This window comes from Anopheles cruzii, chromosome 2 (assembly GCF_943734635.1).
Source record: "Anopheles cruzii chromosome 2, idAnoCruzAS_RS32_06, whole genome shotgun sequence".
NCBI lineage: Eukaryota > Metazoa > Arthropoda > Insecta > Diptera > Culicidae > Anopheles > Anopheles cruzii.
In genome coordinates, this window is record NC_069144.1 from 54,932,049 (window position 1) to 54,959,910 (window position 27,862).

Genomic DNA, 27,862 nt, shown 5'->3' on the forward strand with positions numbered 1-27,862 from the left:
TTTCGGAGAGGGCTCTGCTAGAGACCCAGCAGGAGACGCCGGGACGCCATGAACTATAACATGACGAACAGGTGCACCAGCTGCTTCGTACAGGTGACCAACTCGGTACCGATGGTCAGCATCGCCACGAGGACAATCCACCAGTGGGCGGAGTGCGTCCGGTAGACCGTCACCAGAGCGCACAGGGTCCTTAGCAGTGCGGCAAGGGCACGCCAGGCGGAAGTGCTTGCTGCCGATGACGACGACATCGCCCTGGCCGTACTGCTCGCCGTCGGCATGATTGTAGTGGTGGGCGCAGTGCTCGGTCTGGCGCTAGTTACGCCCTTCGGGATGATGGTGGTGCTGGTGCTGCTGCTGATGGCCGTCGCCGGTGTGGTAGCCACCGTGGAGCTGATGCCGGACTGCGCCAACCGGCACTGTTCGGACAGGGAGGAGCTCGGCGTCGTGCTCGTTATGCTCGGGCACGCGGCTGATATCGTTGGCGGTTCACTGCTGTCGGTCAGATCGGTATCGTTCGAATGCACCTCACCGTGGAGCGGATCACAGCGGGCACACAGTCCCGTGGCCGGGTTCATCCCACAGTAATCGTAGCAGCACCCCGTCGGACCGTTGTTCGATTTGCGCAGCTGCTCTCCTGTCTCTTCGATGTTTAGATCTGGCACGGAGCAAAAAGACGGTATTAGACGAGGTGTCATATTTTCAATTTTTGGCACGGTCATTATTAACAAAAGCATTAACAATAATAGCAGGTGTGTTTTACAAAATTTCGTTGAGCTGGTGCTGATGTTTCTTCGAATGCAATTGGCACACTCGTCTTGAATCCTGGAGCTGACCTGACGGCCACCAATAAGGGGGCTACTTACCTCGGCAAAGAAACGTCGGCTCACCGGCGTACTGCGTCGGGTAGGCTGGCGCTCGGTCCCCCGGGAGCATATACGGGCACTTCTGCTCTACGGTTTGGCATACATTTAGACACGGTCGTACTCGTACTCGTTGCGTTTTTCGGCGTGCGCTGAAAGACAAGAAGGATAAAGTGAGCCAAAAACCAAAGCGTATCTAACGATGTGACAAAGGGAGAACGTCTGGAGAGCGCGTGGTCGGATAGTACCACTGAAAATTCCTCAAACACACTCAGTTCGTGAGCTGTCCCTAACAAAAACCCGCTCAACTTCCAGCCCTTGTGTCAGATGTTTGCCATTTTTTTAACCTTTGTGAAGTTTCCGAAAGCTGACAATTTTTTCGTGTGTCACTCGTGTTTCTGTTCACTGCTCTGTTCACTTGCCTTCTTCCTGTCCGTTTTTTTCTCCATTCTCTATCTTCGATAGGTTATTTTCATTGCAAAACTTATCCGTTTCCGACGGACTTGGAGTTCTCATGTCGGCCGCTGCCTCACGGCAGCGAGTCTATCCAACTGCCCGGCGGTTAGTGTGTGTGCCCTTAGTTTGTTGGTGTTTGTGTTTTGCTCCGTGGGGAGTTTTTATTTTCCACCCGTAACCCGATGGAGACGCCTGGTGGCGCTCTTTTGCCCCGGCCCGGATTCGAAGGTTCGGTGGGGCAAAAAACCCCGCACCGGGCACAGAAAAGAAGAGGTAATCTCCCCGAGACTGATGCTCAAGCCCCGATCAATCGTTCGCTCCCGATTACGACGACGACTACGAAGACGACGACGACGTGCTAAAGGATGTGGCCCTTCACGCCGTGTTAATTCGTCTTGCTCGAGCGAAGATAGGGCCGATGGTCCGGGAAGAAGAAGTTTGAGCGATTATTAATCTGTCCCCATATATTATGCACCGACGTCGGTGCCGGCGAACGGTGAAGAGGGTGTAACTTTTGTCGATTTGCCCTGATGTGCATCCATTTAGCTAATCAATTAGCCTGTCTGCCCAGCGATCCATCAGGGTTTCGCTTTACTGGCTGCACCGGTTTTTGGACGAGGAACGGCCGTGTAGCTCAGGCTTCTCGGGGTGTTCCGTTTTCCTACACCTTCTTTTCCTGATTCTCGGGGAAAAATCTTTACCACAAAACTCTTGCCGCTCACTTTCCTTTGATTGACTCGGACTCGGATGAAGTGTGTTGAAGATTTTTCCAATCCAACGAACGAACTCGGCAGCCAAAGTGGCTCTAGTGTGCCGACTTCCACAACATTCTTGTGTTCCACCTTTCGGCTTTCGGTCGCACTCTCTCTCTTTCTTTCTCTTTTACTCGTGTGTCTAGCTCTTTCCCTAGCAGCAGCTAGCGGTTTGTGGCCAGCCGACCGAACGGCTTTCGAAACTCCCGAATGAAATGGTTCCGAATTATTTATTCACAACGTTCAGCCGGCGGTTTTCGGGCGACTGACGGGCAAACGAGCAACGAACGCTCGTGTTAAAAGTGTTCCCGATGCGACTCGAGAGACCCAGCCCCGGGGTTCAGTTGAGAGAATTAGGAAGGCAGTGAAAATAGTGGCCCGTAGCAGAGCCCGTGCTGTCCACCCGTTCCTGCAGTTTGTCCTTCATTTCAGGGGGAAACGATCCGTTCGAAGCGGACCATTCAAAGCGTGCGATTTCGACTGTCGACAGTCGTCGATCGTAAAAAGCACAGCCCGATGGGAGACGTTTGGTTGATTGATTGATTTTAGCAGCCTGTTAACTGATTCATCTTACGGAAACGGAAAACAGCGAGGGCACTAAAGGTGCACCGATTCACGAGCTTCGATGGCACTGTACACTATGCAGTCACTTCAGAGCCCCTGAAAACAGTTTATCGGTGCCTCGTGGCGCTTCCTCAGCCACTTGCGCTTACCTTTTTATAGTGATTGATATATTTTTTACTAGCTGCTGTTTGTTCGCATCATTCAAATTCGGTTCAGTCTGCTTGTTCGCGGCATCCACGTGGTTGGCGTTCGATTTACCCTGGGTTGCTCGGTCACTGTCTCGATTACCGGTTTTATTGTTAACACTTTCGATGTCGTCCCCCGACGCGAAGTACGGTATAAAAACGCTGCAGCCCCACCTTCGATATGCCTCCTGTAAGAAAGTGAACAGAAACAAATGAATAAGGTGAGTCAACTAAGTTATTTTCGTGGTAAAACATGCTTTAGTTTCCGGTGAATACATAGCTATTTAAGAAGAAAGACCGACGGCCAAACGAACAAACCAAATAAAAGAATGCACATATTTTTAATCTAGCCGTTCTATCGCTTCGAAATCGTCTAAAAATGTGTGCGCCTAAAGGTATGCAATAGCAGGTACAGCTCCATTATTGCTAAGAAAAGATACTGGCGATAGATGTTTTACCGCTAAATGCATTATTTAAAGCCCGTTTGAGGGTCATTTAGAAAAGCTTTCTTATGTAATCTTTGTTCCAACTCATTTTCCGCTGCCCGAGCTGCGAGCCGTGTCCAACAAACCGTACGAATTTAAAGTAGTATTCAAGTAGCGGTGCTTCTCCGTCACCACCGCAGCACAATGAGAGGGCAGCACCGTTTAAGCCACAGGTTCGCGTCGGACAGCGTCGAACAGTGCAAACAGCGCACGGCAAATCCTTTGGCTCGTTCGTTCAACATAATATCTGCAGCACTGAACATTGCACCGCACTAAAACTTCCTAAGCCCTTCGTGACCGTTAGCCCTTTGGCATGCACACCCCAGCGAAAGGTTAAAGTACGAAGCAAAAATAAAAGGCCGTGTTCGTGTTCGCGCTGGTTCTGGTTGGCCCATAAGTTTCGGTCATTAAAGTTCCCGGAAGTCGCTACTTCACAGTGTAATAGGTCGGTCGTGTGTACAGGAGGCCAAACCTCATAAAGCTGCCCGAGCTAGCAGGACTTAAAAACGGACCCCTTGTAGCGGAAGCAAAGAACACACTTTAAGAGGCCGGTGTCTTCGTGTAGTGCCGGTTTCTTATGTAGCGCGACTGGAGCGTTCTTTTTTATGGCCGCCGCCGTAGTTCCCAGCGAAAGAAAAGGCGCAACGGCGAACCAGGAGGGTGACGAAAAGTCGCAACGGATTGTAAGCTGGAACGACCGAGTGGATTGCTTGCTTCCCCTCCAACCAACCATTCCTGGGGCACGGGCGTTCGGTCGGTACGTAATCAACTAAACTTACGAAACGCATAATGAAGAAGCCCTTTTGCCTGCCAACCAGCCAAACGGGGGTTTATGTGTGCCGTGCGAGAAAGAGAGCCAACTGTCTCCAATAGCCACTGATACGACTGTTGAGGGCTCTTTGGACAGCACATTTGGATCATTGCAATGGTTGCGATTGGTTTATGCTCTCCGAATGGCTCCCAGGATACTGTTACGACGAAGCTAATGAGCAATAAATGTCGGTAGTGCGTACCGCCGAGGAGTCGCGAAGCCAATGATGGGAGAATCCCCTCGGCGACTTTGAGTAGACAGTTTCCGGTTATAGCCTCGAATTGCTTATCAATTACGTATCGCCTATTAATTAGTATGACAAATCGCCTTTCTGTTAACTTATTATTTAACTTACCCATAAGCGTATAAATAAAGTCTCGCAAAGTTTGAAATATTTTCGCTCCTTTTGGCGTTAAGTTTACCCGAACGGCATGACATAACTAGCACCCCTAATGTGCCTTCGCTTGCCAACCGACCACCCCTCTACCAGCGGACGGCCCAAACCGTGCACCATTGAGATGATGTAGCAACGCGTCTATGTAACGGTTTCTCTGCGCCAACCATCTCATCGACAGCGCTCGAAGTTACGTAACAGTAACTAAGTTTCGCAACAGCTTGCATCTGTCACTCGGCAGCAGCGCGTGTGTGTGGCCTCCGAGGGCTGGGGCTGAGCTGGGTCCCGCTCACCCGTGTCCCGACCACATCATTTCCGCACCCGGAAGTGTGACTGCAAACTGGAGCCAGAATGCACGACGGCCAGCTTGGTTAGGACGAAAGCTTCGATAAACTATTGTCGAGTCAGGCTAAATGGTGCTCCAACCTTCAACAAACACAACTTTTCGACCCAGCCGACCACCTGGGCCATGGGCAGCATTCGGTTCGGGTCACCCCAGCAAGGCGCTGGGCTCGGAGACAGCCAGAGCTGGGTCTGTCGTGAACTCATTCATCCCAAAAGTGGCACAGTGCCTCTTGCTCTATCCCGCTGCCGCGCGCTCTTTCACTCGTTCGTGCGGAGGGGGGCTCCAACGAAGGTGGCCCGTCGGGAGCACACTTTCCCAGGCGCACGCACACACTAACGCTCCCGTGCTTTTAAATTAACCCCATAAATACTCTTCATTTCGGTGTGAGCCCCTGCTGTGGCAATGTATTTACAAATCGTCGCCTTCGACTCAGTAGACTCCCGGAGTGGAAGTCCTGTCAAAATCCTTCACACACACACACGTTGGCCCGTGTCGTGTCGAGCAAATTTGGATGAAAAATTGCTTCACTCCGGAACTGCACCTTCTAATGGCCTACCGAGACTAGCGAGAGAAAGACAGAGAGAGAGAGGAGAGGAGTGAGAGAGATACCGAGGGAGAGAGAGAGAAGCACGAGACCAAGAGCGAATGAGTGCGCGCTGGCCAAGGCCGCCGAGTCCTTGCGCGTGTGTGTCCCTGTTATTCTGTCACCAGCCAGGACAAGCGCCCCTGCGAACCTGCGTGTGTAGGAGCTGAGAGCCCCACGCTAGTGTTGGTACGTAATTTGTTGGTTCTGGTGGCTATTAGCCTCCCCAAGTTTTCCCAGTTGGAATGCGGTGGAGAGCACACGGGAAAACCGTCGCTCGTGAGCGGTCCGGTGACCGTGCCGTTGCCGCAGTTGCCAGCAGCAGCGGTCCAGAAACATGATACATCTTTGGCCTGCAACTTTCAGACCTGTCGCTAGCAGGCTTCACTTTCCTGGGACCTGGGTTATCTGATCCTCAATAAGGGTTTTCCCGAAACCACCCCCCTGAAATCTGTTATCGACGGCAATTATCGGAAAAGGGAACCAATTCGACTGACGATAGGACCATTCAATTCTATAACAAACGATGATTTCGATGTTGAATGCAATAAACATTGATCATTGCTTGTGGTTACTCTGGGAACTGTTAAGAAATGTTAGAACACAATTTTCTCGTAAAACGTGCCTAACGAGTTCATAGTTTTGGGTTGAAAACTCCCCAAACATCCGCGCTCACGCCGAGGCCAATAAAAACATCAATGAATCAGCGCTGGTCCCATCATTGCCCTGAGCGGTTGATGACGGTGCTGCTGCTGATGATGGTGATGATGGTGATGATGATGTGTGCACATCAGCCACATCGGCTTGGTTACCGTCGCTGCGAACCTGCTGAACTCTATTGCGCATAGTTCCGCACAGGCACCAATACACTCGCGGCGGCCCCCGTTGACAGACAATCGGAACGCCGTCGGGTGTCCCGTGTGCGGGTCTGTTATATCATTTCGAGAGCGAGAGAGAGCGAGAGCGAGAGAAAACCGCGACGGATCTTCCTTCCTTGCGAAACAGTGACTAATCCGGTTCTAGTTCTTTTCGGTAATGAGCGAATTACAATGAAAATTCCGTCAATGTTACCGGAAGTCACTGGCGACATGTGCCTCGAAAACTGTTTACGATTTAAGGCGTGTTGTTACTAATTGCTGCTGCTGCCTCCTGTGTTTGAGGCTTCGGTTGCCGTAAGTTTTTGCTTTACGCAGCAAACGCCATAAAATGCGGTGCGATTGGAATGGCGGCGGATGGCATAAATTTGCCTTTTTTTTGCTCATCCTCCAGCACAGATTGATCCCATTTTAAGGGATCCATTTTTCATCGGGCCATGTCAAGCCGTCGGTGGTTGCGTCGTGCGCCGGTGCGCCGGAGGACACCATTACACAGCGGGCGACCGTGAGTCGATTGATGGTGGTCCTTCAAGGAAGTCCGCCCTGGCCGTATGCGGCGTCTGAAATGCGTGTGTACCTGTCGCCCATCCCCCCCCCCCCCCCCCCCAAAGGCGGCCACGATAAAGGGTCGCACCGTTTGACGGCTCGTGCATGGGAAAACAGCGAAACCATTTTGTTGTTTTTTTCTTTCCGCATGACACCAACATGACAATACCGGCAGACAGGAACCGGAAAGGCCCCAGGTATCCGGGGTCCGGATCACCCAAATGGACCATCATCATTATTTGCGCGCCCCCTCTGGCCACCCCGTCTGAATGAGAGAGAGATCAGAACGGATACCGGGCGGTGCGATTTATGGTGCGTTCCCTGCTTCGACTCAAGCGGATGCCGAGCATCACCGACCGCAGGGGTTCTTTGTCGCACCGGAACGCACCCACGGCACGAAGATGGTTGCCCGGGACACTACGGTACCACCGTGGCCCGGAAACTTTCTAGACAATTAAACCTCGGAACGGGGACCGCACTTATAACTGCCGGTGGAACGGACCAATATCTATTGGACGCCGCAGCAACACAAACTGTACAAAGTCGTGTTCTCGTCGATGGGACCCCGTTCGTTCTAAGGTTGTTTGCGAATTAAGTAGAGCAAAGTTTACGACGATTGGTCGGCTGAACGCTTGAACGGATTCTTGTCGGCGTCGTCGTCGTGGCCGTCGCAGTGCAGATTTGTGCCATTTTGTCACGTCATCGATGCACAATCGGCGACCGCGACGACGGCGACGACGACGACGATGTCATGAGCGGAGCAAGCGTTAAGCTAATTATATGAAAGCCAGGGCCAAGGTTCGTGCAACAACGCGCCGTGCGCCGCGGTTGTTATTGGTAAAGCGGTTGATGATTTATGGCCCCATTTGTGGGGCGAGCGAGCCAAAACAACACAAACTCAATCTCCTCACCAAATGCGCAGGACGATAAACGGCTGGGCTGGGTGCACAACAATGTACGGGTAGCCAACGGCATGGAACGGGGCCGATGTTCGTCGCTCCGATTAGTTTGCACCATCTACGATATTGGTTTCGAATGCGTGACACGATGGAAATGCCGACAACTTGTCTACGGATCGGTCAGGGTTCGCTAATGGGCCCGATGGGAACCGTTTTTCAACCGGTTATAAACCGGTTCACGAGCCCAAAGCAATGTCGAAAAGGTACGCACTACTATGATCGAGCTACGAACCGGTACAACTGCTCGAATCGGATCCCAAAACGTGGAGCAAAGCAAATGGGAAAATTGGAAAACCACCTCACAAACAATTAAACAATCGATTAAACACTTCAAATCCCATCCGAACGCAGCATCTTTCAACCGGAACATCCCACCAACCTGCTCCTGCTCGCTTGCTGGAGTGTTTTGGAATTTTTGTAATGTTTTTAATACATTGTTCATCCGTCTCGAAATCCAACACCGGGTGCGAGGTTTTCTTAGTCAGCCCAGGCCCATTGTTACCGCTCCACGGGGCCCACTCCAGACCGAGCGAAACCCATTTGGGGTTTTTCCTTTTTTTCTTCTCTTTTTCGTGGCGGATTTGATTTATCCTCGGTTGTCACAAACAATTCAAACGGCACTGCCGGAGCACCGAAAGGATGTGTGTGGTGACGCTTTGCACCTTTTTCATTTTGACATTTTGTTACATTTGTGCTGCGCGCTGCTTTTCCTTCGCTTTTGGCTTGCCACCCACGAGACGTCGTGCCGTGCAGCCGCCGTCCTTCCGGCCGCGGGTCGAAGCGGGTTTTCTTCGACTGTGGCCCCCACCACCCGGCAACTATGTCTTTCGCGTAAGAGCACTCTGCTCGCTGCTCTAACGCTGTTTCTTTCGTTTCTTCTTTTCGCCTGACCCAGATACAACAATAACCGGGACGACTCGGAACAACGACGACGACGGTGAAGACTCTCTCTCTCTCTCTCTCTGTCTCTCTCTCACTCTTTCTCTCTCCAGTGGGCTGCCTCTTGCTTGAAATGCTTCAGATGGATGGTCTCTACGTGATCGCCCGACACGTCGTCCTGTTTGGCTCGACCCGACTGCACAAGAGTGTTGTGGGTGTGGGTGCGTGAGGGAGAAGCAACTCTTGCCTCACTGACACAGTCGCCCGTTATCAGACACACTCACACAGCCGCGCGAACACACTTGGAAACAAAAACTATCGGCACCGCACCGGAAGCGAGAAAGGATAAAGAGCGGAACAACGCGCAGTGCTGGCGCGGCGCGTGAGCAGCGGACCCAGAACGAATCCGAGTGCCGCTCATCCTTTATTCAGCCACCAGCCATCCCCGCCGAAAACTGAATTACACCACCAGGTCCCCCACCGCCCGGTTCGAGTGCTGTGACCTAGATGTGGATCCCAGTGGCTTGCGTATCGAGGGCTCGTGAGGTGAAGTAGCCGCCGCGCTACACTCACACGCCGCAGCCTCCTTCGCCGCAGCAGCCGCAAAAGCGTCGAGAACCGAAGAAATTATTATCGAAAATATTTATTCTATGCAGCCAACCAACCGTCCGAGGCCCTCGGTAGCCCCCTTTAACGCGAACACCGAGAGGTGCATGGTGGATCGAGAGTGCACCGGATCTGCACCGACAGCAGACGCGAATGCAACGCAGGAGGTTCCGACCGACTCGGACACACTCTCCGAAATTGTGTTTGAGTGTGTGTGTGTGTGTGCCGAAATTGTAGCTCACTTTGCTCGAAAATGGATTTTGCTTTCGCAATTTTGTGGCCCTTTTTCGCCGTTGCTGCTTGTTGTGTTCGAATGGGCCGAAGAAAAATGTCTTTCCCCCTTGCGGCGTCTGGTCGCGGTTGGGTGGTAAAAATAACACCCCGCCAGCCGGGTGAGGTGGCAAAAATTGTGTCAATCAAACATTTTTGGCAACGTGCACGGCCAAAGGGGCCGGGACGGGGGTTGCGGTGAATGCGAAAGGGCAGGCCATCTTCAGTTTGGTGGACGGATGATGAATCTCTTTCCGGTTTCAGCGCGACCCTTCACCGGTGATGGCGGCCATTGGCCAGCATTGAGGTTCCTCAATCCTGCAACAGGATTCCTGCAACATGCAGCTGATTCTAGCCACTCGATTCGGCAACAAATTCAATCCATTTTTTATGGTGTTTTGGGAACATTTAAGGGAAATTCAGGTTCACAAACAAGCTTCAAAGCGAATGCTCAAATAGTAATTTAATGTAAATGTAAATTAAATGTATAATTTACTTCCGCTAGAAAAGAATATAATTCGATCAAGTACAAGACATAATTTAGTGTTGCACCTTCATCAGTAAGCATATTCATTAGTCCTTTCGAGTTGTACAATAAAACCTTTTGTTGCATTGTTCAACCTCTCGTAAACGAATTATGAGAAAGACAATGCCAATGCTCTGAGAATAATTGAGCGTGGCAATTGGTACAATAAACACGTACTCTTCGTGTCTTTTTATCAACATTCAACTTCGGTGGGGACGACCAAAATTCCACCACCATAAGCGAATCACGGCGACGTGACACGAGTGGAAGCTGTCACTCACGGTGTGCAACTATCGGCCCATTTGGCACCGAAATAGCATTCATCATCGGCCGATTTTGCGCGGATATGCAAATGCGCATCAACCCCCAATCGGCGGCACCCATCACGCCCCGTCGATCCCCACGACGATCCGATCGCGAGCGTGATTCACTTGATGGTGGCCGGAATGCTTCCATGTTGATTGATGCGGATCCTTCACCGACGAAGGTCAACCAACCGGCCTACGTCGGCGCTCGGGGGGTCTGTGGGTTGGATTGATGATTTTTGGCTCGGAAAATCTCCACCGAACCGTGGGACGTTGCACGCCGCAGTGTACTGTATGTGTGTCCATCATCCCGTTCGTTCGGCGTCGTGGATAATAATTATTGGCCAAGAGAGGCCACGAGACAGTACCCTGCACCGCACTACGGTGCTAGGCGAACCCGGGGCCGTTTCGGCCCATTTTTGCTAATTGCCACCCAATTATCCGGGTGCCGCTGGGACGCGGGTCATCACGTTTTCGCAGTGTCCGAACGGGAACGGTGGTTGGAAAGTTTGCCCCCTATCCTATGGAAACTATTTTCCGAGCGCGTTTTGTGTTTCATTTGACCTTACCGAAAATGTGTTCCGTTTTATGTAGTTCCGAAGTAGGCTGGGGTTAGAGTGTTGGTGTTGAAATTGTGCCGATGAATTTGACAGTAAAGTGAGTCGTGTCGAATGCAGTTTGCTTCTTCAAGCTCCCATTATCTCAAACACCACTTACTAACCGGAAAGAAGTCATCAATTGGCCACTTTAATGAGTAATTGTGTACAGGATAATTAAAAATTCATGCGGTTAGCAGCTTTCATAACTTCATAACAACTCAACTCTAATCCCCGAATTCGGTACTATAAACATTTGTTTTGATGGCTATTTACATCGAACAACAAAACAACGATGTGTTTTCATTGTTTTGGAACATTACCTTGGTTGGATTTAAATAACGCGTCACGTCCTGTTCGAATTGAACTGTCTGACCGAGATCGGAATGCGATATGTTGGAGTTAGACTTCGTTACACCCACAATGAGTCTCGTTTGCAGTATCCTATTCCAGGCGAGGTTAATGGTGACTACACCAGAACCTTGCACCGTTCCCGTAGGATACTTTATACCACATCTTCTCGCTTAATCCAGCCTTCACCACGGAGAGCGTAGCCGTCCCCGTCCACCAACAAACGGGAAATTCCACTGTTTTATGACCCATTGCTGGTGGATTCAATAACGGGTGATGGGACACGGAAAGCGAGAAAAAAATCACACCCCAAATCAACAGTCGTAAAATTGATTGTAAACATCGGGCGAGGCCCCCTCCGGAGCATTGTTAACACTTCGTCCCGGCCCTTTAATTAGTGACATATGGCGCACGGTGGTCCACGGTGGACGGGATGACACAGTTTACCATGTTGCCGCCACCGCCGCCGCCACCATGCTTGACGTGCCCGGTTCGTCCGGAGTTGCTCTATTTTGCCTTCCACCCCTAGGGAGGGCCGCCCGATTCCCGGTTGGTGACACCGGTGACCATCGAGATTGGCAGGTTTATGGGCTAGGAGAGGGTCGTAACAAGATTTATGTGAAATCAATGCCCCACTCGAAAGCGGAAAACGAAGCGAGGTTGTGGCCCCGTTTTGGAGGTCTTCGGTTCTGCCACGGTGCACTGCCATCAGTGTTTGGTGACACCGGGCACCGGGTGTAGGTTTTGCAGTCGCTTGCGGAATGGCAGGCTTGCGGGCAGGCCGCTGTGATCCCGATCGATCCAATTTGTTGCGTTATTGTTGCCACAGCGGCCACGGTGCCGTCCGCAACCCCGCGGGAGCACGTTGCTGGGAGCGTGAGGCCGGAAAATCCGTTTAAGCGTTCCCTTTTTCGCATACGCCACTTCGCTGCGGCGGCTTTAAGGCGGCGGATCGTTAATGCTCCGCGAAATCCGCTTTAAACTGATGCATGCCACCAGCAGCAGCGGTGCGATTGTCAAATGGAAAAACGTGAGCCAGCCGCCAACCGTAGCATCGAGCATCGTGCGCAAAAGGATGTCACAATGGCATCAGTTTCGGTGTTCGGTCCGAAAGATCGGTGTTTGTTTAGGTGGGCCAGAAAAGGTTTGCCACCAAACCGGGTTAGTCCGGATATGGTAATTTTCGGCGTTATGAAATGGAAACATAAGAACGATATTTTCGTGGCAATTACGTCGGTGTCGGTGCTCACTCCGCTAGCGGCGTCCGTCCTACTCTCGAAACGCTTTTGAGGTTAACCTTTTGAGGTTAGGAATCACCAAACGCCTTCTCGTACGCCCTGGCGCAGATCACAACCTCTTGATGGCTGGTTCCGCTGCAGTACCCGGAATTGTGTTTGTGTATCTTCGAGTCTAGGTAGTGCTCCTGCTACCCGGACTGGAATGCGGAAAGATCGTGGGCCGGAATCCGCCGGATCCAAGGAATGCGATATTTACGGCACATAGCAAATAATGTTGCTACGTTTTGCCTTGTCGTATACGACCCGCAAGCTCGTAGTTCTACCATTTACACGCTTCCTCCGCGTATCTTGAGCTACTGTCAAGCCATTCAACTTGTTTTCTGTTCGAAAAGGCCACCAGGCGCCTCCATTAGCGGCGGACGGAACACCAGGCGCCTCCACCAGTTCCAGTTGACGGAGACAAAACTGCCGAAAGTGGGAAAGTAGGCAACACCTAAAAATAGACAAACTCCCTGCGGGTCGGTAGCTTGTTGCGGCGAGCGTCAACCGCACGATAATTCCTTATTAATGCACGATTCGCTAATAGATCGGCGCTAATTGAAAGCTGCTGGGCTGCGGGATTTCGTTCGGTGTTCAGGGGGTTTCGTGTTGCAACAGGGCCATTTGGGCAACAATATTGCCGTTCGGCTGTGGCCTTGTGGAGTAATTGAATCAGCTGACCCGCCCCAGATACTGACGCTCCCACCGGGTCCCACCGCCACCGGGATTCGGCTGAAGCCACGTGCATCCTTGCGGGCCGGGCCCTATCGGCCCACCACGCTCTGGTTTTCTCTCTGATGGAGTGGCATCGTTGTCAAATCTATTATTAAAATCAATTTCCTGTCAATCCCTCCGCTGCCGGCTGAGTTGCATCCGTCGCGGTGTTGGCCGTAATCGTGGGCGAAAACAAATGAAACATTTCTTTGTCCTTCAGAAGGACCGCGCACGGATCAGACAATGTATTGTCACGGGTAAAAGTATCACGTTCCGTTGGTAGCCGTAGTTGGTACGGTGTGGCAGCGTGATTTTGGGCTGATTGAAGTACAGACTGTCCAAAAAAGAAAAACGCCTATCTTCTGTTCACCGAAAGTTCTTTCGAGTCGAGCGCCGGGCAAAGTGCTTCAAACTTGTTTTACCCAGCAATTGGTGCGGCACCGGAGGGTCCGTGAACTGGTGCACTGAAGATGCACTTTTGAGTTTTGGAAACACAAAGGCAAGCATTGGATGCAGCTCGGTAGACTCAGTAGACAGATGTCCAGCTCAATGAGGGCGACGACGACGAAGAATGAGCAGATTACACAACCGCGTTCGTTTCCTATTGCGATTCACCGCAATGCCCATTATCATCAGCCCCTCGGGATCATCATCGTCATCGTTTTGACGGTCCCGTACGGGCGCCCCCTAACCACGTTGCCAAACAACGCAAAGGACAGGCGTGGTTGGGCTAATAGTTTTAATTGTTTCTACTTCAAACATTTTTGTCCTCAAGCGGAGAGAAAAAGAGAGAGAGACAGAGAGGGAGAGCGCGCACATGATGTTGTGAAAGTTCCGGCGTAGCCTCACTTGAACTTGAGGCTCTTCAAAATGCCCCTCCAGCATAACACAAACGGCGTAGCGCCAATGAGAGCGCGCGACGGTGCACAAGTAGTCATTGAAACATTAGCAGTAATTACGGCCCCCGGGGGCGGTGGTGGCCCTGCAACCCTCGTTCCCGGTCGGGGGGACGAAGGGCACGGTGGAGATATGATAATTTGCCAACCATCAAGCAACCAAGCCCGGGGATAACCTCAAGCTGCCCGCTGGCCCATCGTCGGTTTGTCGCAACCGCCGGCGACCGATTAAGGATCATTTTTCATTTCATCTGCATTGCGCTAATATTTGCACCCACACCCACACACACACAGCGGACGGTCCGGTATGTGTTGGCCCAGTTTCGACAAACGGGCCGGGTACCGGTAGCGGTTATCTTCAGCCCGGCCGAATTCCTCCGAGACAATGTCCGAGTCCGGTCGCTTGGTTTCATGTGTCCTCCGTTTCCATTCCGAGCCTGAGCCCGAGCTTCCGGTTTGCTCATTTCCGGGCCACCCAACCCTGGGTGGGACCCGGAATCATGGCGCAGGAATCGTAAAACTTGGCGAAGCTCAAACCGATTCTCGGTGTGTTTTGTGCCGCCATCGTCATCATCACCTTGGTCACCGTGTGACCTCGACCGGCACCATCTGCTCCATCATAACGCGGTTTGGCCCTCATTACCGACTCGTGATGATCGTGATGATTTCGAGAGTCGCAAACAGGCGACGCCGACGAAGGCGAGGCCAACATTGTAGCAGACCGTGTGGCCCAAAACCGTTTATGCTCTGTTCCGCGGGGCACCGCGAACAACAAGCGGCGCGGCGCGTGCGGTCAGCGTCGTCCCACAATAACACCCTTTTCAAGCGAGGCCACCGTCATTGCGAGGATGGCAGCGGAACCAGAATACGATTCGTGCGTGACGTTTGTTGGGGAAATTATCGAACGTCTATTCGACGAACGAAATTTTCAACGGAATGTATCCTGTTCGACTAATGAACAATCCGCACCGGCCGTTGGTTGTGGTTGAATGGTTTTGCAGCTTAAAAACATTCTTGTTGCTGCTCATTTGAAAATGTAATATTGAAATTTGTTGGAATGGCCTCAGTCTTCACCATACTACCATAGCGACGAAACATCAATCATTTGCTCATGGCCGTCCCAGACCAACGGCAACATTGAGGAGCACACCATCCACAGTAGGCGATTAATATTTAGCTCAGAATAATGAGAGCATCACAAACTGATATGGCATTAGGAGCCGCTCTTTAATAATCGTATATTAATATTAATAAACATAATCGATATCAATGATTGCATGGCCCAATGATTGGCCTAAATAAATTCATTTAACAGGATCCAACTTTTATAGCTTGAACTGAACCTAATTGAGTACTTCTTATGAGGTTATATTGAAAGCTTCGAACGCTACGGCTCAAAGGGACATTCTGATAGAAGAAACGCGTGCACTTACCTTACAATCCTCACAGTGGTGGATGATGGAGTACGGTTGTCCGCAGTCGTACCGTATCAGCACCTCGGTAAATTCGCATGTGATCCGTGCCGCCAGCGCGTCCGTCTCCAGGAGCTCGAGCAGCCGGGCGGAGCACGGCGCCCCACCGCCCAGCACCTCGGCGTGGGCCGCGTTGTGTAAAGCACTGCCAACGGTACGCTCACAACAATGTCTTAAACGTAAGGTTTTCAGCTTGGTCTCAATACTTTGTGACGATTTTTTACAAATTTGTGCTGGACTTAACTCGTCATTATCGCCCAAATAGTCAAGGCACTGTCGTTTATCATTTAACCGGTTCTCCATGTTATAGTTAGTATTATCAATATTGTATGACTTACCGCTAGCTTTATTATTAATATTATTATTATTATTATTATTCATATTATTATTTTTATTATTATTATTATTAGATTTAGCATGTGTATGAAAATGTTCACACGGCGGTGGACACCGCGGTGGTCCAGGACCTTCGTCTATCCAGGCCACGGGCAGTGTACTGGCTGAACATTGACCCTGCGAAAACAGAAGAGATGGCGACACGTTAGGGTCAATTCAATTGGTTGAGCGTCACAGGATGAATGGGTGGGAATGGGAAGGAATCAAACGAAGGAGTTTAAGCGGAAGAAAGCGCACAGTTAGTAAATATTCGTTAAACATAATCCATTTGATGATTCAACAATTAGCGCGTTCAACAAAAAGGCACAAACATTCCCAATTGGAACCTTTGATTAGCAATTGTAAACAGAAAGGGATTTAATCTCTCTTCCGATGCATGTTACACTCGGCCAACTCTTTGATCGTGTGTTCAGGGCTCGCCGTCGTCAGCGTGGCACCATTATGTGTGTTCCTGCCCGAAGACGTTTTCGCCGACCCAAACCAACGAAAGGAATTTATCTCCCGCAGAGAAGGTAGAAAAGAAAGCCCGAACCAGAACCGCGAAGCTAACGACCGGCGTGTCATGTGCCGGCGCCGGAACTTCAATGAAGTTTTAATTTATTTGTTCTTATCTGACCGGGCCCGACCGGGTTCCGCCGGATGTTGGCGTTAGAGTGTTTGATGGTAGCCGCCCACCGTCCACCATCGGCCTCGCTCGGACATTTCCGAACACTTCCTGATCGATTACGATCGTCGAAAACAAACTTGAAGTGAAGCGAACGAGAGAAAAATCCGCCAGCCGAATCGGCTTCGCCGGCATTTCGCCTTCGCGATCACCAGGCTGAGGCTGCACCGGAGAAGGTGGCGGGTGGCCAAGGGAGGGAGGGTCGGGTTTCCATAACCATAATTCATCTATCTGGACTGTCTGATGTTTTCATTAGCCAGCACTCCACACACACGCAGACTTAGAGACAAACAATTGCATGGGAACTGTTCCGGGGCCGCACCAGGGAGCGCTCCTTCGACGTGGAAAATTCTGCCTGTTCTGCTCACCCCGAAGGCGTTGGCCCCATCGGGCGGGAGCGTTTTCATTTCCATCGCTCACCAATAAACTTTTGCCTCACGCCGGAGCGTCTTGGATAAATAAACAGCTCGGCTCGCGGCTTCACTCGCGTGTTTTCCCAAGCGGCCACCAGGGTGGTGCCACCTCCCAGCGGCTTTCACACCCGACTAAGAAGTGGTCGGGGTCGCCTGGGAGGCGGAAGACGAGACCGCGGGGTTTGGCTGGAAAAAAATGTTAGCACACTTCGCATTTCGCTTTTCACGGCCCCGGAAACGGAGCCAACGGATTCCCTCATCACACAAATTCCATTGTCATGCCGAATAATGGTGCGGGGCACCCCGGTCCGCCCGCCCCGAAGCTGACCTGATCCGCAAACGATGATCCGACCGGGGTGATCCACCCCGGTGATGTGTGGCCTGTGCCGTTGGGTCTGTGGAAACATTTTAATGGCCACTTTAAGCGAACAACCTTCCGGACGTTTCGAAACGAAGGAGATGAAGTATTTCTTTTTCTTCACTTTCGTCCGTTTGCATCCGGAAAATTCGGAGGCCAAAGGGCGGCTGCCGAAGTGGGCAGTCTCGCATGCGCAGCATAATGCAAATAAATAACCGTCAATGCGTCGACCCGGTAGCGGCAAAATACTAGAACGCCGCCGTCGGCCGCCGGGGGTTCGCTTCACCCCGAGCCACTTGTGGTTTGGGCTGGATTTGTCCGGAAACGCGCTGCGGACGCTGGATTTTTCCGGTTATGAGTCGATTCGGACAGGAGACCGCGGTCGGCGAATCGACGAAGACGATGACGAATCGGTTATCGAATCTTATCGGTCAGCGGCCAGGCGGCGAGTGGGCGAGTTTGTGGGGTGGCCGTCGTGTGGGGTGGAGCATGATTGCGGGTGGTCTATTTTTATCGCCCATCGACGCCACGAGGTTGAGCTGAGCGACCGAGCGGTCGCGTCGATTTATGGGCCACTCACGCGCACAGGACAGGAACACGGTGCGGATGCGCCGTTCGGTGGGCCAGCATAACATTCCAAGCATCCCTCGCCAGGCTAGACCGGGCCGGGTGGGCGAAAGGGAAAAGGCAATAGTTGCCGAGCGATCCTCAGCGTTGCGGGTTTCGACCACCGATCCGACGAGCTGTCGTCAATATCGTTCGCTTCGAAAAGCATCGGAAATCCCTCAGGAGGAAGAACATAATTATGCCAAAACAAATTGGATGCAATGCCCATAGAGATTAGATTAGGGTAAATCCGATCGATCGATCCGTTCCTGTCCTGTGCTACTTCTGATTGCAGTACAGTTACTCAACGTTTTACTGCAACCATTATGGGTTCAATTTAACTGTTTTAACTGCTTTCCGTTGTGTTTTTACTGGCGGGATTGTTGGCCCCGTGCCAACCCCCTTTGTTTACAGTGTTCGAGATGATCGCAAGCTCTCCTATGATCGTTATGAGCATAAATTGCTTCTCTTGAATGATGTGATCAATATGATGCCATTGATTAAGGTCCATCGGTGATCATTTGCACTGAATGTTCGCGCGTTCTGCGGTTCTGTTTGAAGCTTACTCTAAGCATAAGGCAATGCTTTAGTTTAGTTAACGAACGAAGTGAACTCGTTAAGCGATGGAGCCGATTCGTCCAGCGAGCTCCATGGCTCCAATTTGTCAGCGAGCCGATAAACCCAACCCGCCACCGACAGAGCATCGCATTATTCGCCATTCCTGGAAGCGAGTCCACAACATCGGAAAACATTGTGGCCATCGGGTGTGGGCAGGTTGTGGCTGTGGCTCCAGCGGAGGAAACTCAATAAATTTTCCAGCTCCATAAAATCGAAGGTCAATTACTGCCGTGACTGTGTGCGTGTACGTGTGTGTGTATGTGTGTGGATGGTGGTTCGGGTTGCTCGGGGCCCTCTCTGTGGTTGTCTCATTGCCCCCGAGAGCACTTGAGCGTGTTTTCTTTTTTCCTACCCCTTCAAATCTTCGCTCCTTTCCAGGACGACCTACGCCTGGCCTGGTGGTGGCAGTTGACGTTGGCAATCTACTGCGCTCCTCCGGTGGGCGCTCCAAGGATGGACGTTCTTCTTCGCTGCTTCGGACGAGTCAAGTGCAGTGCTTCCGAGCTGGAGGATGTTACAAGGGCAACCGTGGGCGGACCGTGACAGGCGAAATGTTTTAAAGAGTTACACGACAACGAACGCAACAACACGGTGCATCGACAAATTCGACTGCTTCTGCTCCAGTGCTGTCCAGTGCAGGGACAACTTCCCTTATACAGGGTTGGCTGACAAGTTTTGAAGAGTCGCACGGTGGAGTTTTTCTAATTCACTACGGACAACGCACATGTGTGCTGTTCCGGAAGTCTAGCAAGGGGTGACCCTTGAAAATTTTTCCAATATCTTTTAAAAATGTCCACAATGCTGAGTGCAGTTGCGAAAAGTTTTGTGAAACTTCGAAAATAGAACAGCAAACTTTTGAGATTGAAATAAAATAATAAAATTACGGGTCTCTCCTTCGGAGCAGCATAGTTGGAACCTATATTTCACAGGCTGGTGCTCGATTTGGTTGAAGAATAATTTGTACCAATTCGTTCCATAGCTCACCCCGAGAGTACGCCGAGATTACGGCGAGCCCCTAAGGGGGAACACGAGAAGGACTATTTTCGAAATTCGATACTATCAACGACACATGCGTGCCGCCGTGCAGGGCCGTAAGACCGGCAGGCAGGCCCGTCATGCAGATCCTATAAATATTCAGGCCGAACAATTTCTCCGTGCAGTACCGGCTCGAACCGATCTTGGATCCGGAGTTGGAGCGGCACGCAAAGGAGTACAAAAAAAACAGGGCACGCCAACATCTGATACACCTCTTTACGGTCCAGTCACGAGCCAATCGGAGCAGATCTGAGAATTGGGATGTCAAACGGAACCGGAATGCATGATGGACGGGTAGGATATCTGGTTGGTTTTCCATACGACCGGCCACCGGGCAAAAGTGGGCCGCGAGAGAACGGCATGAAGGCAAACTTCTTGAAATCAATGCACGTCTGAGTTGGTTCAAATGCCACTTGATTATGACTAATTAATTCTTCAGGAAGTTGCGGTACAGGATGCCATTTTGACCTTCACGTAATTCTCACATTACACGTTACGCAATTTAGATGAATACTTTAAATAAAGTAACTGACTAAAGGCGGCATTAGTTGTTCCTTTCTTCCTATCAAGTGACTTGAGGTTTTTTTGCAGCATTACTTTCTTTTAACAAAATTAAATGAATATTTTATTAAGTCCTTATTCGGACCTGTTAAGTTTACGGATTTGATCTCCCCAGCAACACAGTCTCATACATACTATACAGGAGGTTACATAAGTGGTTCCATATTTTGGAACACTATCCGAGTGTTGCCAGTTTTGCATGATCATGCCGTAGCGCAACCTCATCATAACATCCCCACAGGCACTACCAAAAATACCCATCATCCCCTACACTCATTGTCACAGAGACCATCTGCTTGGCACGAGAAAGGAGGGACACACCTTGATTAAAATATGAATTACTTGGTCCACAGCATAGCTCGACGGCCACCGGGCAGGGGGGGGGGGGTTCCCTTATTATTATTGGGGTCCTAATTTTAGACCACGGTCGATATTTATTCTAAATTTTTCCACCTCTCACAGGCAACAACAGCACCCGAGAAGCTCCCGGAAAATGGGTGGCCTGTAGGGCCCCACTCTTGATACGATATTAATTTAATTGGCTGTCAGACGGAGAGTGAAATTTCCATGTTTACCCACCACCGCAGACACGACACGGTTTCGCGGGAACCGTGGCCCTATCCCTGTCCGCCCTATCGACGTCCGTACCATTCCGAGGCACCTCGTTTTCGGTGCTTCTTTCGACGAATCCTTCGCGATGCGGGTCCGTTTCGCACCTTCCTTCCGCCATCCACTCGGCGGGCCGTGGGTTCGGAGAAAGGAACGACCGCACCGAACGAGGGTTTGCGAAAAAGGGACCACAATGTGGCGGGCGGAAGCGGGAAGGAAAGCGGCAAGCGGCTAATGCGAACGGGCGGCCGATTCGTATCTTCGACCGGCCTCGACCGGACCATCGGCGAAACGGATACCATCAGCGGCCGTACCAACGCTCTCGCTGGACTTGTCATTTCTCGTCGCCGAGCATACTTAGCGCACACACACACGCACTGACACGGAGGTGATGGGGCAAATATTTGCCACATCGACAAAAACCCGCATCTCGGGCCGGCCCTGGGGCCTTCTAGCGGACAGCAACACACCATCGTCGATCTGTCAATGCAATCCTTAGCCACCTCGGTCCGTGTTTATGATGAGTGTTTGAAAAATTGAGGCCATGAGCCGCGAGAGTGAGAGAGCGAAGGTGGAGGTGAAAGAGAGAGGGGCCCGGGAACCAATCGAACCCGGGCGTATGGTCGAATCAGGGGAATCAATCATCGCCGACGCCCCAACGAAGCGCCCATCACAAAGAGCATTGCAACACATTAACGAATGAAGGGCTGATCCCTTCTAGCCACGGTTTCTATCAAGAGCTCCCGAATCACCGTCTGCGATGGGACGCCCGGAACGATAGTGGAACCGGAGCGCTACCCCACTGCCGGTCTGGTCTGGCATTTAGATGGCGACCCGAAACGGACACGATTGCCGACCCCGGTTCATGGCCTGACCGAGAGAGGGAGAGAGAGAGAGCGAGAAAGACGATAAAATGGGAGCGATAGGAAACGAACAACCCCCACTGCCAACTGCGGGGCGGGCGGCTCCGGAATCGGATCGGAATCGATCCGATCAATTAATAAAAGTCAGAAACAGAGAGAGGGACAATCGGCCGGCCGTGCGGCCGGAACCGGACGCCAGGAGAAACAGTGCTCCAAAGCCGGGAGGGGAATGGGGAGGGCCGAAGAAGATGCTCCAACGTCCGAGGCACGGCCAGGGGATTCGTCCAGTTTCTTCGTTTCTCGATTCTCGGGGGTGCTCGGGAAAATGTTTTCCACTTCAGAGCGAGTGAGGTTGGTGAGCGGGTGAGCGAGAGCGGCGAACGGTGGTGGTGGCCACGGGTGATAAGTGTGTAGGGAATCTTCGTGATCGAGCGCAATGAAACGGAAAAGGCTAGAAATAATGGAAAAGAAAAGGTAGGGTCGGGCAGGAACCAGAGCTGCGCCGGTAAACACTGGAAAGTTTTCCCTTCACCGGTATCCGTTCGGTCGGTTTTTGTCCGTCTGTTGCCGTGCCGCTGCCGCACAGCGGATCGATGGGCTGTGGGTTTCGTAACAGCGAACTCGCGACGCTCGACGGACGGTCGAGAGTTCGAACCACCAAAAACCATTGTGTCGGAAAAGCCAGAGCAAAGCAACGAAGATGTTATGATGTGTCTTCTTTCTGAAACTTTCGGCGTGACCAAAGTTGCACGATCATTGCATGCGCACGATGGAACTGTGCGAAGTTTTCAGTGCTCGGCAGTGGGAGAAAAATACTCCGAACCAGTGTTTGATGGTTGTGGATCAAAGCTATGCAATCACCGTGACTCGTTACGCAGGGTTTGATATAATGCGTTGGATTCATAACTATAGTTCTTCACATTTAGTTCAGTGGATGATAAAGTTATAAGCTTTTGACTGCTGATAAGTCGATGTGGTTAAACGATTGCTGACAAAGTGTTTTATCCTTTACGGATAAATTTTGGGGCGCAACAAATAAATATTACTCCATTTAAATCAGACATAATTGAATTTCTGAGTTCCATTTTCTGGGGACCATTTAATCGGTAAACTGTAAATAAAGTAGGTTTAGATTTGTGTTAAAACTTAGTACTATATAAGAATACGTTAAGTTTTGACCTAAAATTTATTCCTGTCTAGTTTTGCTCAGTTACATTTAAGATGCTTCCAAATTGGGTTAATGCTTCTTGGAGACGAAGCCGAGAAAAAGGCTAGCAATAGTTTGGTGAAAACTTGATTCTAGAACTACTGTTAGGATCAAATATACCACACAAAACATAACACAAAATGTAACACAAAAATAAATGTCAAACGCTTTCAGAGTCGATGAACACAGTAGGCTTCTCTAATGGATATAAACGAAAAGAGTTGCCGCTTCAACTGGAACGACTTGCGATTGAAAACTTTTTTCCTTTAAGATTGATTCACAAAGCAACCTACGACGCAGGGATGCCACAAATAAATGGGACGAGATTCGGCATTTGTGGGTACTTTTATACAACTAAAAATGTACAAACATAAGAACACTTTAAGCCCTTTTAGGGTAACAAAAAAGGTCTATTAGTTGGTCGTTAGTTTCAACGTCGAGTTTCTGAGTTCAATTTCATTTAAGTTCTTTTTTTAACAATCTCTCATAGCCCTCGATTTTCAAAATATTGCTTCTGAAAACGAGTAACTAAATGTTCATTAAACTGAATTTATTTCAGAGCTATTGGAACTATTGGTAGGTCTTTTGTCGCAGCACTTCACGGGTAGCGCATCGAACTGGGGCTTCCAAATTGGTTCAATTGGTTGATTATTAGTTTATTCTCCCTAAGCATGTCGGACTTGGGCAAATCCTCACCCGTTAGTCCCATGAGGACATTCAGCTTCCCCGCTGTTGGAACCATGACGCCAATTAAATCGTTCCCCGAACATTTCTCGAATAGGATGTATTACATGTGCTCAAATAAAGCCATTTGCTTCAAATAACGAACGGAGTGGTCAATTAAAATCAATACGGCGGACGAGAGGGTAGATTGGCGAGACAAGACCGCTGCCACATGGGATAAAACCTCCACGGCCCCAGGGCGAGGTCTGACAACTACCTCGCAAGTGGGTCGTGGGTCCCCGGAAAAGTTGGTCCGTGCGATCTTCGCGCCCGCGGCTGAATGGCGGCTTCCAGGGCGTTCGAGGTGTTAGCGCCTTCCTGCCAAGAAGGGATAGTTTGTGAATGGGCTCGGATTAGGACACGCAGGCAGCGTCGGCCGCCGTCGGTCGGGGTATAAGTGTGTCAAGGCAGCGTATCCTGCTCCTGCTCTCGCGCTCTCTGTCTCTCTCGCTGTACTCGCGAAAGAGAGTGAGCCTTGGAAGGACTTTGCTCGCGCTCTCGTCGGAATGGGCTGCGCTGGTGTTGGTGACACGACCGGATGGCCTCAGCTGAGCTCGGGAGCCCTGTGGCTACGAGTGTGTGTGTTTATTGAGACCAGATTTAGCAGCCGCCCCCCCCTCCCGGGTTGGTACGAGTCGTGCATGGCCATCGTGACACGACCGACCCCAAATGATGCCCAAGAGATGTGGGTTGTGTAACGGAAAACCCAAATTTTCCCCAATGGCTGCTGGGAAAACAATAGCAGGAACAGGGAGAGAGCCAGAATCACTCACCTCCGGGCGTGCGGATCTGAACGGGACACTCACGGCCACTGCTGTATGTTAATGATTCGTGGTCGCGGTGGGGCAACCACCTTTCGAAGGACGAAAGCTGGACCGTCACACCAACAACAACAACACGCGCGCCCAAAAAAGGACCTCCACCGGGAGGGGGATTCAGTGCAAAAAGTGATATTTCCGGCCGCTGGGGGGTGACCAGAGACGAGTCTTATCGATTCGGAGGGTAGGTCAAAGAGGGCCTCCCGACCCCACCACTCGCATTGAACGGGAGGGATGAATTGAGCAATAAAATCGTCCTATGCTAATGCCGTCTCTTCAGAAGACTGATGAGGCCTAGAACTTTGTGGAGCCCGCACACCCACCGAGCGGACGTCGGGGGGGTTGGCCCCTTGAACGGGGGGTTTTCTTTCATTATCTTCCCTCTCTCTCTCTCCCTTGCACACACATACTCTCGGTGTGGCTCTCAAAATGGCTGGCCGATGTATGGCCGATGTGGTTGGGAGTTCTTTTTTCACACCCTCCACTGTTGTAATGCTGCGCGTGGTGATGATGATGATGGTGGTGATGGTGAAGGCCCGCATCCTCGAGTGGCTGCCGGAGCCGGAGCCCTCCAATCGCGAAGATTGGAACGTCCTCCACGGCGCGGGCCAATATCGGGGCCGCTTATCTCACGTACCGGTGATCATGCGGTCGATGGTTGATGAAGATGGCATCAATCCATCCATCTCCCGCGGGGCCCGTCCTCCGGTACGTCCGCGTCGCCAACGTAGGCGTAGGCCGGAGTCATTTTTATCACGTTTGCCAGAAGGGCACACGACGAGGTCGGCTCGGGGTTTGATGGGATAAGCCCATGGATGGTGGGGAGCTGGTTCTTGAGCGCAAATTCCGATACACGCGCGGCTGCTGGTCGAAGGCACAGTGGCGTGGGGCGGAGTGTCGGAGCTACTTCTCCACGGAGTGCGTGCCTCTTATCGGTTGGCTTACTTCATTAGAAACGGGTGTGCAGCGCTACTTCGCGGTAATCCATCGGTGTTACCAGCCCGACGCTGAGGGATTCTTCGCTGGTTGTTGTGTAAGACACATAACTGATAACCGAACCGGTTGTCTATAACAGCCAGTTCGTGGAACACATCTCCAGTTCGCACCCTGACCGTATGGAGTCTTGCAATGTAACAATGTAACAAGATAACATCACATAGCATCAGATCTGATAACAGCAACAATGTATCAGGATCACCTTCTCTAGCTATCAGCATTGAAAAGGGTCGAACTAGGACCAGAACTCTTAATTCTTTGGAGAACTAAAGAAACAATAAGTCAACCGACTAATAGTGGCCAATAAATCAACGAGTTCCCAAAACCTTCACATTCTAGTTTTGCGTCTAAGAGTTGAGGTAAGTAAGGTAAGTAAGAGCTTCCTAGGAAGACCCATGAAGCTTAGAACCCTTGCCCAACCTTTGTGGATGCCAGTTGGCCATTCCAAGTATCGCCCTTCGGAACGGTATCCCAAACCGCCCCGAAAGTGTCCGAATCGGGGTGGATATCCTCTGTCCGTGCGAATGTTTTTCCTTTGGCCAAGAATCAATGAAAGCAATCAACGTGCTCCCGATTGTGGTCCAAAAACATACCCACGGAAAACGGACCAGCATGCGGCCAACAACTCATATCCGCTCCTTGCGAGGATGTCTGGCTGTTGGCCCCGTTGTTGGTCGCCACCAAATCACAACTCGCAGCCCGCTCTCTCCAGGAGCACATTAGCATAATTTGTTGTAGAAAGTGCGGAATCGGAACCCCACTGTGGCTCGCCCGTGTGCCCACGTGTGTGTCGGTGGTGGTCTCCTTCACGACACACGCACACCCACAGAGAGTCGCCATACCCCTCGCGCAGCAGCACGCTCGAGCGGGCAGTCAATGGTGTTTTTCTTTCGATTTTCGCCCGTTTTTTTGCTTGTCTTCCTTCGGAGCTCCTTGTGCGAATGAGATTACAGTTCCAGGCCGCGTATAGAGGCCGTGGGAGAGAACCTGGGCGCCGAACAGAGAGAGAGAGAGAGAAACATGCTCCACCAGATCTCTTGGGTAACTTCTGTGGGTCCTGTGCCCTTTTTGATGGTGTTGGTGGAAGACCGCGGTCCAGGTTTTTGTTTGGCATCCCACGAATCTGTCTCTCGCTCTCCTTCTGTGTCCACTTCCCTCTCTCGCACTCTCTATCCGTCTATCTCTCTCTCCCTCTCTGTGACACGCTCTGCGAGCAGGATGCTGGTCTCGGTTGAATTTTATTATTATATAATTGATGAATGGGATGTACTGTGATGTGCCCGAAAGGCATTGGTTCCCCAACGGACTTGACAGGACCACTAAACGAAAGTCATCCCGGAATACACACACACACACACAGTCATGCAGTCACCTAATCACTTCGTATAAACGACCCACGAACTGGCTTCAGAGTCCCTGGCAACCCGTAGGAAGTTGCTCGCCTTGAGGGACCATGATGTCACCGGTGGCCAGGATCCTGGCTTCCCGTTAGGATATGTCGGGGGGTGGTTTGGACGAAAAGGGGGAACACGGGAACAGAGAGAGGATACGCTACCTGGAGATCCGGTGCCGAGTTGGGCTCCAGATCGCACGCCGAAAGCCACGGATTTATCCGCGATAGTGCTCCCCGTCCGCCGCCTCCTCCACCACCTCCACCTCCAGCTGCTCCTGCTGCCGTATTGTCTTCTCCAAATTTGCCCAACTTGCCACTCTCAATGGCACTGCTGCTGCTGCTGGCGCTGGTGCTGCTGCTGCTCTGTAGACCGGTGCCTCGCCGAGCCCCTGAAATAAACGCAAGCGCCATCACGACCAGCCCGGGTCCTGGCCGCATATTGACCTCGGGTTCGGCGGCGCTAGCATGGTGCAGGCCCGCTTGAGACGCGCTTGCGACTCGTGACGACCTCGGGGCTCGGGCTCATGGCCCCATCATCTTCCTCCACCGTCCGTGCGCGAGCGTCCGTCCCGTTGCTTGCCACTGCCGCTTCTGTTGCTACTGCTGCTGCCGTTGCTGCTGCTGCTGCTGCTGCGGCTGGTGGTGCTGCTGCTACTTCCTGTGGCCGGGTGGGGGACGCTTGGACGGTCGCTCTACTGCCGCGCCGCACACTGGCGCTCCGCCTGTACCTGTCGGACTGATGGTCCGCACTGACGGCCCGCACTTACGCGGGCGACACACGCGCTACTGACACTGCACGGCACTACTGGAGACAACTGCTGCTGTGGCTGCTGCTGCTGCGGACATTGGTGGTGCTGCTGTGGCTGCTGCTGTTGTTGTTGGAACACTTTCACC

The 27,862-nt window shown here is 51.5% G+C and overlaps 1 protein-coding gene across 1 annotated transcript; it reads right to left on the reverse strand.

Moving 5' to 3' along the window:
• Positions 1-53: 53 nt before the first annotated feature.
• LOC128268214 (uncharacterized) lies at positions 54-27,406 on the reverse strand. Its single transcript, XM_053005249.1, has 5 exons — positions 27,131-27,406; positions 15,670-16,221; positions 2,782-3,005; positions 864-1,012; positions 54-655 (listed from the first exon to the last, which is right to left on the reverse strand). Exons 1-5 carry the CDS (start codon positions 27,404-27,406, stop codon positions 54-56), a joined length of 1,803 nt encoding a protein of 600 aa, XP_052861209.1.
• Positions 27,407-27,862: the final 456 nt, after the last annotated feature.